The 13,074-nt window shown below is 30.4% G+C and overlaps 2 protein-coding genes and 1 long non-coding RNA gene across 8 annotated transcripts in view; 1 reads left to right on the top strand and 2 right to left on the bottom strand.

Moving 5' to 3' along the window:
- Window positions 1-13,074, top strand: part of LOC122526269 — a 42,586-nt gene that overhangs the window by 7,807 nt on the left and 21,705 nt on the right. For all 6 annotated transcript variants that reach the window (XM_043649577.1, XM_043649578.1, XM_043649572.1 and 3 more), the window contains exons 5-6: window positions 126-360; window positions 919-1,025. In XM_043649577.1, the coding sequence (XP_043505512.1) occupies window positions 126-360; window positions 919-1,025 (342 nt within the window). The remainder of the gene's footprint in view (window positions 1-125; window positions 361-918; window positions 1,026-13,074) is intronic.
- LOC122526270 (prolyl 3-hydroxylase OGFOD1) lies at window positions 2,084-4,370 on the bottom strand. The gene has a single exon (XM_043649579.1). It carries the CDS (start codon window positions 4,290-4,292, stop codon window positions 2,172-2,174), a length of 2,121 nt encoding a protein of 706 aa, XP_043505514.1. The 5' UTR covers window positions 4,293-4,370; the 3' UTR covers window positions 2,084-2,171.
- Window positions 4,485-5,151, bottom strand: LOC122526272. Its single transcript, XR_006306013.1, has 2 exons — window positions 4,790-5,151; window positions 4,485-4,680 (listed from the first exon to the last, which is right to left on the bottom strand). It is a non-coding gene; the product is annotated as an uncharacterized LOC122526272 (long non-coding RNA).

Below are 13,074 nucleotides of genomic sequence, written 5' to 3'. Positions count from 1 at the left end.
TATTTTTTTGTTTCATAATGTAATATATATACCTATTATTATATATTATAATAATATAACTTACCAAGATGTGTCATTTTACCTAGGGAAAATAAGAAAAAAAAAATGTATTCTTTTTTTCATAGATCAAAACTCGTATCGTTACTTAGGCGACTCTCACCTCGTCTTTCACGACCCGGAAGCAAAGGATCCTTGCAATCTTCGCCGACTATTTGTCCATGGGTCCAAGTTGAATATTCGACGGAATCGATCGATGCCTCCAAACGAGAAGAGTCCCAAGAGAGTGACTTGACCTTTCAACAGGAATTACAGTTGAACGAGTTGAGAAAACGAATGGCTGGAATTGCTTCAACTTCTCAGGTAGTCCTTACCAATGTCGATCGTATCATGATGCAAAGTACGATCGAAGTAATTGAGCTTTGAAAATAATGATGATGATGATGATGATGATGATTATGATTATGATTATGATTATTATTATTATTATTATTATATTAGTATTATTACATTTAATATAAAATGAAAGAGGAAAGAAAAGAATTTTGTTCTTGCACATTATTAAGGATCGATCGATCTTAAATTAGTAACAATGTTGACGTCACTTAAAACAGACTACTCTCTCGATGAGAAACCATTCGGAACGAAACATTATCTAAGGTGTGGTCATTAACGATTTCCGGTTTTCTTCTTATGCTTTAATCAACGTAAGATGAACAAGATAACTCATCAGAAAATACACGATTTTATCTAACGCGTACGTTTTATTAATCCGTGATCGCGTCTCTCGTTGAATATTCTTCAAATCTATTCGATTTATTTTAGTATCTTCTTCTTTTTTCTTTCATCACGATAATATCGAATATATACAAATATATACAAATATATATCATTTTAAAATTGCAATTTCTTACGTATCAGGTTATTACAAAATCTACGAACGATAACGAAGATCAAATAGTGCCACATCCGACCTTTGAAGTACAGGAATCCAACAGCATCCATCGTAACGACTACATCCATACAGCGTAAGCTTTTTCATTTTTTGTTTTTCTTTCAATTCCCCACACCCCCACCCCACCCCCGCTCCCCTAAAACCCTTTATCGCGGTTTAAACTCTCGAAAATGAATTTTATAATTTGTTTGATTAATATCAAATTAAAATGACGTCTTATGATGAACAACCAAAGATCATATGATGTACATATGAATATGTGTGTAAATGCAGAATTTCTCGATTTCGTTTCCTATTATATAACAAGGATTTGTATAAAAATTGAAAATGATTTTATGACATAATTTTTTTTTTTAGCTTACTAGATCCTCGACCTGTCTATTATTTTTTCGTAACAAGAGTAACGATTTAATTTTTTTTCTCCTTTCCTATAATTATCTTTTCTTTTTTTTTTTTTTTTGTTAATTCTTTTTTCTTTCTTTAACTCTTACAGCTCGTTTCATCTTTCAAAGTATGGAAGAAAAGTTTCGATAATCGTTCGTTCTAATAGTCTCGATCTAAATTTTGCATTAGCCAATAGAAAGTTAATGATTGCTCGATAAATGTTAATTAACAATGGCTAATATATAATGTAGGAAACTTTTCTTTCTAATATTCACATATTCACGTACATAGAAATACACAAATACATGTATCATACTATGCACCTTTCCATTCACATTATGCATGATCTCTTTCCGAAACGAATACCTTCACCACTTTGTATATGTTACTCTCTATTAGATTATGTATATGCTGCACTTAATAAATAATTGCGAATGTTTCCCTGCATTGTGATCTTAATTTTCACCTTAGATGTGTTCGCTAAATGACTCGTGTCATAGGACAAATACTGTCATTGCGTTTAGATGACTGTCCTTGGCTAAATTGTTACATAATGTAAAAAGGAGAATGCAAAGTATAACAATTTACGAAAAGAAAAAAAGAAAAAAAAATACAAGAAATATTATATATGCTCATATAAATTCTGTTAATTTTTATTTTAATAGTTCTTTCGAAATATCAATTAAACTCTTATATGATCTTGAGCGTTAATTGATCATCGGTTAAATGAGATATATTATACTTATCTTTTTCTAAAAAATAATTCTTGTATTTAAACGACGCATCGAAGTATAACGGCCGTTAAAAAATTTAATCACACCTTAACGCGATAATACTATTCAGTATATGTACATATTAAATTATAGAAATAACCATTACAACAATGATTAACATATTTGTGAACACGAGTAACATTTCCAGTTTTATAAACTAAACATAAATAATTGTCTCTCAAAGGTACTTGAATACATAAACCGTGTTTCTTATCGGGTTTAACATAATCTATTGTATGGCTAATATTTATATTTTTAGTATGAAATTGGACGATTAAATCCAAAGAACCTTCTTTGTTTTCGTCTTCGTCTTCGTCTTCGTCTTCATCTTCATCTTCGTCTTCGTCTTCGTCTTCGTCTCCATTTTTGTTTTCATCCTCAACTTTATTATCCATTTCTTTTTCTTCTTCTGCATGTTCATCATATACTTCTTCTCCTTCATCTTCGTCCAATTCTCGTTCTTCTTCTATTTCCGTTATGAAATGGTCATTCAGATAATAATCATCACTGTTTACTTTTTCAATTTGGATATCACTAGCATCAGCATCAGAAGAAATATATCTTTGCGCAATTTCTTTCCATTTTATATTTTGTTCAATTTCCATAAATATTTTACTTTCTTTCGTTTCTTGTTCATCCTCACATTCATTATCAGCTAAACGTGTGCTAGTACTTATAAATCTATCTCCTATATTTGTACAGATAGTAGCATCATAACTTGTAGATTCGGTATCTTCGCTGCTCTGAGATTTCATAAATGAACTTTTCTTATTTTGTATACCAAATGTAAAATATGTGCTACCATTGCTTTCTTTGCTACTATCACTTTTTTGGCTATTATTAGTTTCGTTGCTACTATTAGAATCTCTGCTACTATCATTTTCTTTGCTGTAAGTACCGGTACAAGATTCCAATGTTGTTATTTTCTTACTTTCTCGTAAAGCTATATCAAGCATATTAGAGTTTGCTTCCTGCATTTCAATAGGTTTTCCATTTTGTTGGTTATTGGATTTATCAACTATCATGGTATAAGAACCTTGCGTCCATCTTTGCAATTCAATGGTCATTTTTGGTTTCATATTTGGTTCTATTGAAACAAGATCCAATTCCGTATAAGTTTTAAGAAGATCAAAGAAGTCCTTAGATTTAAACATATCATAAAAATTCTTAAAATATCTTGGCAGAGTCGTTTCATCAGCTATTTCATAGTTTCGTTCATCAGCAGGGCCAAGTTTTTTCCAACAAATACTTTCAGAGACAATTTCTTGTGAAAGCGTATCATATACATTGTCTAAGAAAAATGAGGAAATCAATATATAAGATTTTTTTTCTATCATCTCCTGGATAAGTTTAACATGTTTTTCTTCCCTATACATAAACTTGATCCATGTATGTAACTTAAGTTCCATATCCATTGGTTCAAAATATTTACATGGTAATGCAAGTCTTGGCGGTCTTTTTTTCTCTGAAATAATTATTGGACCCTCGAACCAGCCATTAATGGAACGACGAGTTTCTTCCTTGGTAAGCACTTCTGCTACTTGATGGAAAGAGTTGTCTGTAACTTCAAAAAAGATGAGCGAATTAGGCTCTGGTAGCAGAGACCGTACTACGTTCTGAGGAAATCCATTTTCATCCGTATCGAAAAGATCCAAGGTTCCTCCATATTCAGGAAGCCATTTCGATGAAAGATACAATATATAAGCTATTTTTCTTTCACCCATATTATCATCGTGGCAAAGCAAGTAATCTGTATTGCTGTAAGCTGAACTCGACATTGAGATTTTATTATTCAATTCAATTTTTGTAACATGTTTCATCCAGTCGATCATCTCATTTTTGAAAGTTGAATATAAAAATTTTATATTAACTTTGTTTACATATTTAAAGTCTTTTGAATGTTCAAATTGATGTAGATCGGTATAAGTTCTTTGATGTTTGATTTCCTCTAATTCAGCTTTGAGTTTCTTTAGAAATTGTTTGTTATCCAGAAAATTGGATATCTTACAAATCCTAAAAGGTTTTGTTATAATTTCAAATTGATCTGTCTTAATCTCGTTATAATTGCACCAGTTGTTTGAAACTAAGGTCTTAAATTTTTCACTTTCAAAATGATCTGAAATAATGCTACACTTCAGTTTCTTCCAGTCCGGTTCATCACTCAATGAATCATTTATCGACATGTTTCAGTAAAAATCTTTTTAATTTAAATTGATTAATATTCTGTTAATTTTCTTTATAAAAAGTACTAATTTCTAGTCAATGCATTACTTTCAATATAAGCTAATATTATTTCTTGTTCTTGTTAAATGGTACATGCTGATAAATTTTCTTAAAACATTTAAAAGTAAGGTTAAAATAAATATTATATCACATTTTCCTATTTCTCGTTTAACCTAGTTATATATTTTTTATATTCTTTCACTAGCTCATTCGTATAAATAGCGTGAGCGTGATGCTTATGAATTCATATAAATTTTTTGAGAACAATCTTTCGTAATTTTGTTTTCTTAAAAGCATACTGTAAGACACGTTTTTAAATGGCCCACGTGGTCGTTTAACTCATGTATTCTGCAAAAAAATTAATCAATCGTAAGATTCAATAAATATTAATAATTCTAATATACGATTAAAAAATAGGTTTGACTCATTGAATTAGTTAATAATTAAAAATACAAACCCACTGAGAAGCACAAAGCGTAATAATATTCCAAATGAACTAGTAACAAATTCCCTTCCGTATCGCACAGTATTCTACTATCACATAACATGTCCGTCGAGATACTATTGGAGTTGAAAACATCGACCGGATAGAAGTCAGGGATGTATTACGCGATATTCAGTACCCGTTCTGAATCTTTCTCTGTATTCTCAATTTTATTACCGACGAAGGACGAATTCGAAAAGCGCGCTAGTTTATCTTGTGCTGCGCATGAGTGCGGCGCATGAGCATACCGCAGTACGATGTTAGGCCGCTTGACGGCGCTGACGGCGTTCGGTGCCAAGATGGCGACAGCGTTACGCGTTTGACGGATGCCGTTGGTCCGCATGGAAATTCGGGGCACACCCTCACCGCTAAATTCTACTAAGTGAGACGTCGTCAAGCACGACCAGCCTAGATATCGCGAAATAGAAGCTCAAGGAAGCCTACGCGTCTGCCAAAACTGGAGTCCGGAAAGTCAACCTCGCACGCATACGTAAGTTTTTAAAAACGAACTCCTTTAAACGCGACACCATCATCGCTCTCTCGAAAGAGTGACTAAGAAAGAAAGAGCTATACACGCACGCATGGATTTTGCATATTTTCAAGAGAAACCGCTTTAATTGATTTATTCGTATTAAAATCATTCATTGACGTCTTCTCTTCTTTTTACCTAACCGTTCCTACGTTCTTACAAACATTTCCTTCGAGCATCTTAACCTAACGATAATCCTTAATTTCTTTTATTCGAAAAAATAATCATCTTAAGACAACAAGCTCGAAATTAGATCGGTATTGTTTATATTCAAATTAGTTGATTTATCTCAGAAACATATTTCTCTTGTAGAATATTTGTTAAACGTATTTATTTCGTATTATCATGTATCTTTCGTTCTCTCTCGCGCGACAAAGATCATTACTTTATTATGATTTTATCCAAGTACCCTAAAAAGGAAAACTTACGAAGGAGTAACGTCATACTATTTATACATATATACATACGTTCAACTTCATCGACGAAACGCGAAAACGTTACTTTTTTTTCTCTTTCGGAGCAGATCGAAAGCCGGCTCGTAAATGCAGCTCGCGTGCGCGCGCGCGCGCGCGCGCGTGTGTCCGTCTTTCGGACTAATGTAAATCTTGACCTTGAACAAAACTTTCCTTCCAAAGCGTATATTCCGTTTTTAGCTTTAGAATTATCTATTTTCATTTTTCTACTAGTTATGATGCTAATATTACGACCTAATAACCTGTTTCGTACTTTGTTTATGTTTGTACTTTATTTTTTCATAAAATTCGCAAGTAAATAGTTTAATTGAATTATGCTACATTTTAGACAATAGTTTAACGGATTTATCATTTAATTCGAGTGTATAAAAATATCCTATAATTATTACATATTATTTAATCGAATCGATTTTCTCGTATAGAAGATACGTGAGATAGGAGCAGGTGCAAGATCGATTCTCGAAGAATTGATTTTTTCGTATTATAGCTCTTTCAAACTTACAATTAGTGAGTAATATTATATCATTCTTTTTCTTTTTATCCTTGATTGATAAAAAGTGTAGATATACAGTGGCAGAGAGAATGATTGGCACAGATTACATTTTTCTATAATATTTTTTGTAAATTTGTATAAAATGTACTATGTTTTATTTTATTTTATCTTTTATTTTTTATTTTATTTATTTTTTAATGAAGTATTTAAGTATAGTAATTATTATTATTATGTTTTTTATTTTACATCAATTTAATTTCCATATTTTGTATTATACTCGAACTTTAAATTTCGTAATTGTATTTTACAATATAAAAATTAAATAAAATATCGTAAATACTTTTTTGACAATATTTATATTAGATATTATAGGAAAATAATCTTTTGCCAATATTTTTGGTCAAAATTGTATATATTTACTTATATTTTCTGTCGAAAAATATAAAAATTCGTTCGTCATTCTTTTTAGTTAGTATACATTAGCTTTATTTACTATCGGTTAGTCAATATTTGTTCCATTTCTCGTGAAAAGATTAGTCATTAGCCATTTTCCTAACACACAAGGAAAATACCTTAAATCGAATAGTTGGAGTGCTTGGTAAAAGTAAAGCATTTCTTGATTCTCAGATATCAAGACAGGCTTTGATATCAACGACATCGTTTCTATCGAAATGTTACTTTTTCCTAATAGCTTTCACCGACAAAAGAAGAAACGTGAAAGCACATTTTAACTATGAAATATATACTACCGGTCAAATGTATTTGACCACGTAAAAATTTACAAAATGATTATAAAATATTACAATTCTAGGGTTCATCGAAATAATTATATTTTGCTTTCAGTATTGTCTTACATATTCCTGGTATCCTAACTAACAACTTCTATGATCTTATGAAAATAATTTGTTTTAACAATTAATTAAGACTAAATTATAAACGTGATCGAAATAATACGTAATCGATGTATTGAAAATACGTTTTACACAAATAAAATTTCTTTGTATGGATGATACATTAAGATCTAAACATAATTAATTATTTATCGAACAAACAATTGATTTTCTATAAAAATACTAAGGCAAAATTGTATAGAACACTCATTAAAATCAGTTTTTAATCATTTTGTAAGATGATCAAATAATTTCGATCTGTAGTGTATTATAATTCTTTCTTTTAGATACAAACAAAAAATTGGATTATAGAGGGTAAATCATTGAATTCATTAATAATTTTATCAAGATATCTATAATAATATTAATCAAAAATACTAGTATAAATAATGTTATAACTTTTGGATTACTATAAAGTGGTGTTAAGCTTTGAATTCGTTAAGATCCTCATTAAGATTGTAATTTAAATGCAAGCGCCGTAAGGTAAAAAAATAAAAAAAGAAAGTAAATATTTCCACTTCCGCGAATCCTTCCTTTGAAGAAATCGGATAAAGTATAAATGCAGCGTTCGTTACGTCAGAAATTTTTTCACCTTTCCTTTTATTTTTTTTTTTTTTACTAGAAAAATAAATTTAATTTCGTAATCACGTCGAACGATTGAAACGATGAAAAAGCCGGTCGAACTCGTTAGAAAAACTTGGCGATTTGGAGTTTGATCGATGACACAACAACAACGATATATATGTATACACATATGTACACACGTACGTGCATACACGTGTACATAGAAATATATATATATATTAACCATGTAAAAATGTTACAAATTTTTTGATATAAATAAAAAAAAAGAAGAAACAAATTGTCAGTCGTTTATTTTCAAAATCTCACGAAAAAAATAGACAAAAATTTACCAAATGTTTATAAAATAATACAATCCTTGAAAAATCTTTTTCTTGCTTTCAGTATTATATTATATATATACATGTATTATTTAGATTTCGTTGTAATTGTCGAGTAGCATAAAATAGCGTGTGATCACGTTAACGGTATGTTTAAAAGAACAGTGGTGGTGTCTGCGTTCGAAAAATGTGTCGAACGCGTTTCCTTTTCTACCGTGTTGAAGAGTGCGCTCGCGCGTTGACGATGACGATGGGAGCAGGTTGCCGTAACGCCTTTGAACGGCATCATTCCTTGCTCGAAGTTTGCGGGGTATATACGTGCATACGTGCGAGTGAGTGAGTGAGTGAACGAGATATACAAGAATTGTTCAAATACCCCTTTGCATCTTCTTATCAATTATTTCCTCAATCTTATTATACTTATTTATTTTATATACGTATATATATATTTTATTTCATTTTTTTAATGATACCAGTTGCCTTTTTCTAAATATATTTATTTATTTATTTATTTATTTATTATTATTATTATTTTTCGTGATATCCAGAAAGTAACTTACACGACGTGCATAATACATCGGACGACCATACTTTAATCGCATTAGTGCGACTTTAACGGTCGTCGACTCCCTGTGGATTAAAGTGCCTTTTGCTTTTCTCTCGATAAGTCTTGTAAGTATGTAACGGTTATACCGTAACGGATATGCCATTTACATTGACCCATAGATATCGATATTTTCGATGTAACGATTCTTAGATTTGAAAGATTTACTTTTCGCGAGAGCTTATGATCTTTAAGATCAATCGCCTCTAACGTCCTTGTCATTTCTTCTTTTACCTTCCATTTGTAACGCATATTACACGTAATACATACACACACACATATATAGATGTATATGTGTACATTTACTTACATTTGTATATATGATACTTAGAATCCTTACAAATGAGAATTTATATTACTCGTAGGTGTATCTCATTTCCGTTTGTAAATGTGTAAAAAAACATAGCCGTGAAGATTCGAGTTAGTTTTTTAAATGACTTAATCGCGAGGAAAATTGTTGAGTATCGCGAGCATGAACGAACACAGCAGCTGTCGAGAGTAGTCGTTCTTTCAAAAGCGTTCCAGCAATATTCCGTCCGGTAACGAGCTGATTGCTACGGATTATTTTTTTTTTCTCTTCTCTCATCTCTCATCTCTCTCTCTCTCTCTCTTTTTCTCGTCGTTTCCTCGATATCATACGACGTGCTACAAAATTCTCGGATTATATTTTTGTATTTTTTTTTTTATAATTAAATAAAAACCAAATTACAACGTTTAGAAAAAGTATCCATAATTTATAACGAATGTACTACGATATCATATAACGAGTTCAAATATTCTCAGTACACATATATTTTTTACTATCTTGTAATAATAATAATAATAATTTAAAAAAGAAAATAAAGATCTTTTCGAAATTTTTGATATTTCTTTTTTTTTTTCTTTAGTAAATATATAATATACGATATCATTTTATTTAATTTCAAATTTTTCAAGTAATAATTAGGATAGGATTAGGATTTTAGGATATATTTTTTATTATGTTGTAATAGAAAAAAAAAATAAAAAAACATAGAAAAGAAATGTAACATTTACAATATACGTTTTCACGTCGAGATATTACACAGTAACGTTGAAGGAAAAAATAAAATCGATATTTGCATTTTATTCACACTTATATTTTACGATTTACATACTTAAGTTGAACTTTACGAGCCGTTTATCATGAATAAAATTCTTTCTCTCTCTTTCCTTTTTCTTTGTTATTTCTTTCAGTCCATCGTCAAATTCGATTTTCTCGGATAACTTAGTGCACGTGCGAAATAATTTTATTGCCGTGCTACAACCTCGTACATTCATTCTAGACGGTCGTGCGAGAAAACGAAGAAGAATCGTCTCGGTGCACGAACGTCCAAGTTACGAGACCTTTTACGAGGCCGGTAATCACAATAGAGCATGCCTAGAGAACCAACTACGTGTCTATAATACGTATAATACACGTAACATATGTGTATGCGTATGAATATGTCGTTGAACGACGATGTACATTCTAGAACGAAACTATAACGTGTTATCAGCGTATTGCGAATTATTTTGTTTTATTTTTTATTTTTTATTTTTTTTTTTTATCAAAGAATTCCAATGGATAGAATATTTTATCAATAAGTAAGAATATCTGTTTCTTTTTTATTTTTTTTTTTTCCTATTGCAATAAAATAATAGTCACGAGTCTCATTTTTATTTCTTTATTATTATTATTATAATATACTTCGTAAACGTGTACTTTATGATTAAAAAAATACAAAAGTTATTTCATTTTCAGACTATTTTTATTTGCACATTTATTTGTTTGATCATTTTATTTGGAAATTTGTTTTTTTTTTTCTTTTTTTCGTAAAATTCATCAACGGATATACGGTCGGTGCAAATTTATAGAATAAACGATGACACGAATATTGCGAGAATAGATAGTCTTTCGGTACCCCTTCTAATTTTCTCTCGCTAGTTGGATAACGATAACGATAACGATGAAGATGAAAAAGAGGGACGAGGAGGGAAATATAAATAAAGGGGTTGAGCTTCTTCTATTCTCTCGTTCCAACGAGTCTCGATTTTATTCGTGTTCGTTCTACTAATATCCCGAACATAACAGGTTCCTATATGGTTCTCTGCTTTAACCTCCTGCTCCCCTTGCCCCTTTCTCTCCCTCTTCCTCCTCCTTTCCTTCTCGTTGTTGTCGCATAATTTATCGTTTGCTGTGCGTGGGTGCATGTACGTCTGTCGGGCAAACCTGCGTTTTCAGGACTAACTTTCCCTTTTTCGGAAATGCTCCTTGTACGTTTTTTCCCAATATCTCGGAAGTGGAAAGAAAAGAAAGTATATTGAATAGATTTTTAGTTTAAAATTCTAACCCCCATAAGTGATAATGACCGACATTATTTTCTTCTCGTATTATCCGTTATAGAAGTCTGTGGGTGTATGAAAGAAAAGTTTTTTTCACTCGTGTTTATTGAATCGTATTTTCATTTATTCTGTTTTTTTTCTTTTTTTTCTTTTCTAAAATTGTACTTATTTAAAAATTAAAATTATAAGTAACGGGGTGTAGTATTAAAAAATAAGATATAGGGATACTTTTGCAGGCATTCGTATTATTATTATTATCGACTATTTAATTATTCTAATACGAAACGAGAGAACAAAATATATTCTGTCAAAAAGAGAAGACAAATTTTTATAATCAGATTACTCAGAAGTAAAACAAAAAAATAGATGACGTATGGTGCGGTTAAGATAAATCGTGCTCTAAATCCAGCGTGCGTGTGCTCTTAAAAAGATTCTAATTGTAAGTTGCAAAAGAAAGATCGTTTACCGACATATTTTTCATTTTTATGGAAATTACTATAGTTTCTGATTTCACGGCACTTTACTACTATTACTATTATTTTACTACTACTACTATTACTACTACTTACAGATCGGAAAGGTGTGATCAACGTGTTCACAATAAGCAAACAACGTTCTTTTAATTGACCAGTTAAAAGAACGATGATTTACGTTACGTATTAATTCACCATTTAGATTAAGATTCTTCATGTTAAACGTTTTAAAATGATTATTTATTGTTTTACGTTTGACCGATCTTTAAATATTTTCTTTTGCATGCTTTAAACGAGACGGTGGTGTCGCGTTATAATCCTTTATCCTTTTATTTTCACTTTTGCACGTTTTTATTTGTTCAACTTCATTTTCTTGTTACATTATGACGCATACATTTACATATATACGGCTATCTTTTTTCTTTTTCTTTCCCCCTCATCAACGCACAAAGCAAAGATTAGGTTTGTTGCATCGCCGCACGATTATTGTTCTAAAGCAAACTGCAATAATGATCACAGGATGGGGATCACGAACGGTATTTATTCGGCACGCACGCACACACTTTTTTCTCTTTTTATTCTTTTTTTATTATTATCATTATTACAGAAAATGTTCTTTCTCTACGTTGTTGCACGCACTTTCATGCTATTGCAACTGCGAATTAAATATGTAACAAGTTAGCTTTAACATCCGCGTAAGTTAAACGCGATCGATTTTTATACGCGACAGTATGTTTTTTTTTTTTTTTTTTTTTTTTTTCTTATTTTCTTTGTCACGAATATTACGTGAACGTGAGTATCGAATGTAACATCGAATGTTATTACGATATTTTCTAAATAACGATGAGAAAATTATTGTACAAATATATATTATATTTAATTATTTCATCAATATAGGAATTGAAATATTATTTATATAATATATTGATTAATTATTGTACAAAAATCAAATGCTTTGTCTTCTGTTATAAATTAAATTAGATTTTTCAATGGAACATGCCAATAAATGATTAATTATTATCTTATTATCCCTTAAACGAACTAATATTTTTATTATCTTAAAACAGTAGACTTGCCTTTCTGTAAAAAGTCAAAAAAGAATAGAGATTCCCCAGTAGCTCGTTAATGCCAGACCGTAAAAGGCGCATTAGCCGTAAAACCCACGCTCAATTTATACACAAGCATGCGTCTGATAAATCGAGATATGTAAGTAGGTATTTACTTCTCTATATGTATATAGGTATGTATAACGAGCTAACACGTAAACGAGGCGAGATTGGTTTCAATTCGATAATACGATGCATCATCATTTTCTTAGCAAATAACATTTAGTTCTTTTCTTTTCTTTTTTTTTTCTATTTCTCTACACCAAATTCGTACCATTCGATAAAATAATTCGTTCGTAACGATCTTCGCTAATAAAATGATTTCTTTTATTAATTATTATAATTAATATTAAATTTTATAATTATATTATTAAATATATATTTATTAATTAATATTAAAATTTATGAATTATTTCGTGCACATCGAAACGTTTAAGTATGTACC

Source organism: Polistes fuscatus, unplaced genomic scaffold (assembly GCF_010416935.1).
Source record: "Polistes fuscatus isolate 324 unplaced genomic scaffold, CU_Pfus_HIC Scaffold11, whole genome shotgun sequence".
NCBI lineage: Eukaryota > Metazoa > Arthropoda > Insecta > Hymenoptera > Vespidae > Polistes > Polistes fuscatus.
This window is presented reverse-complemented; position numbering and strand designations above follow the sequence as displayed.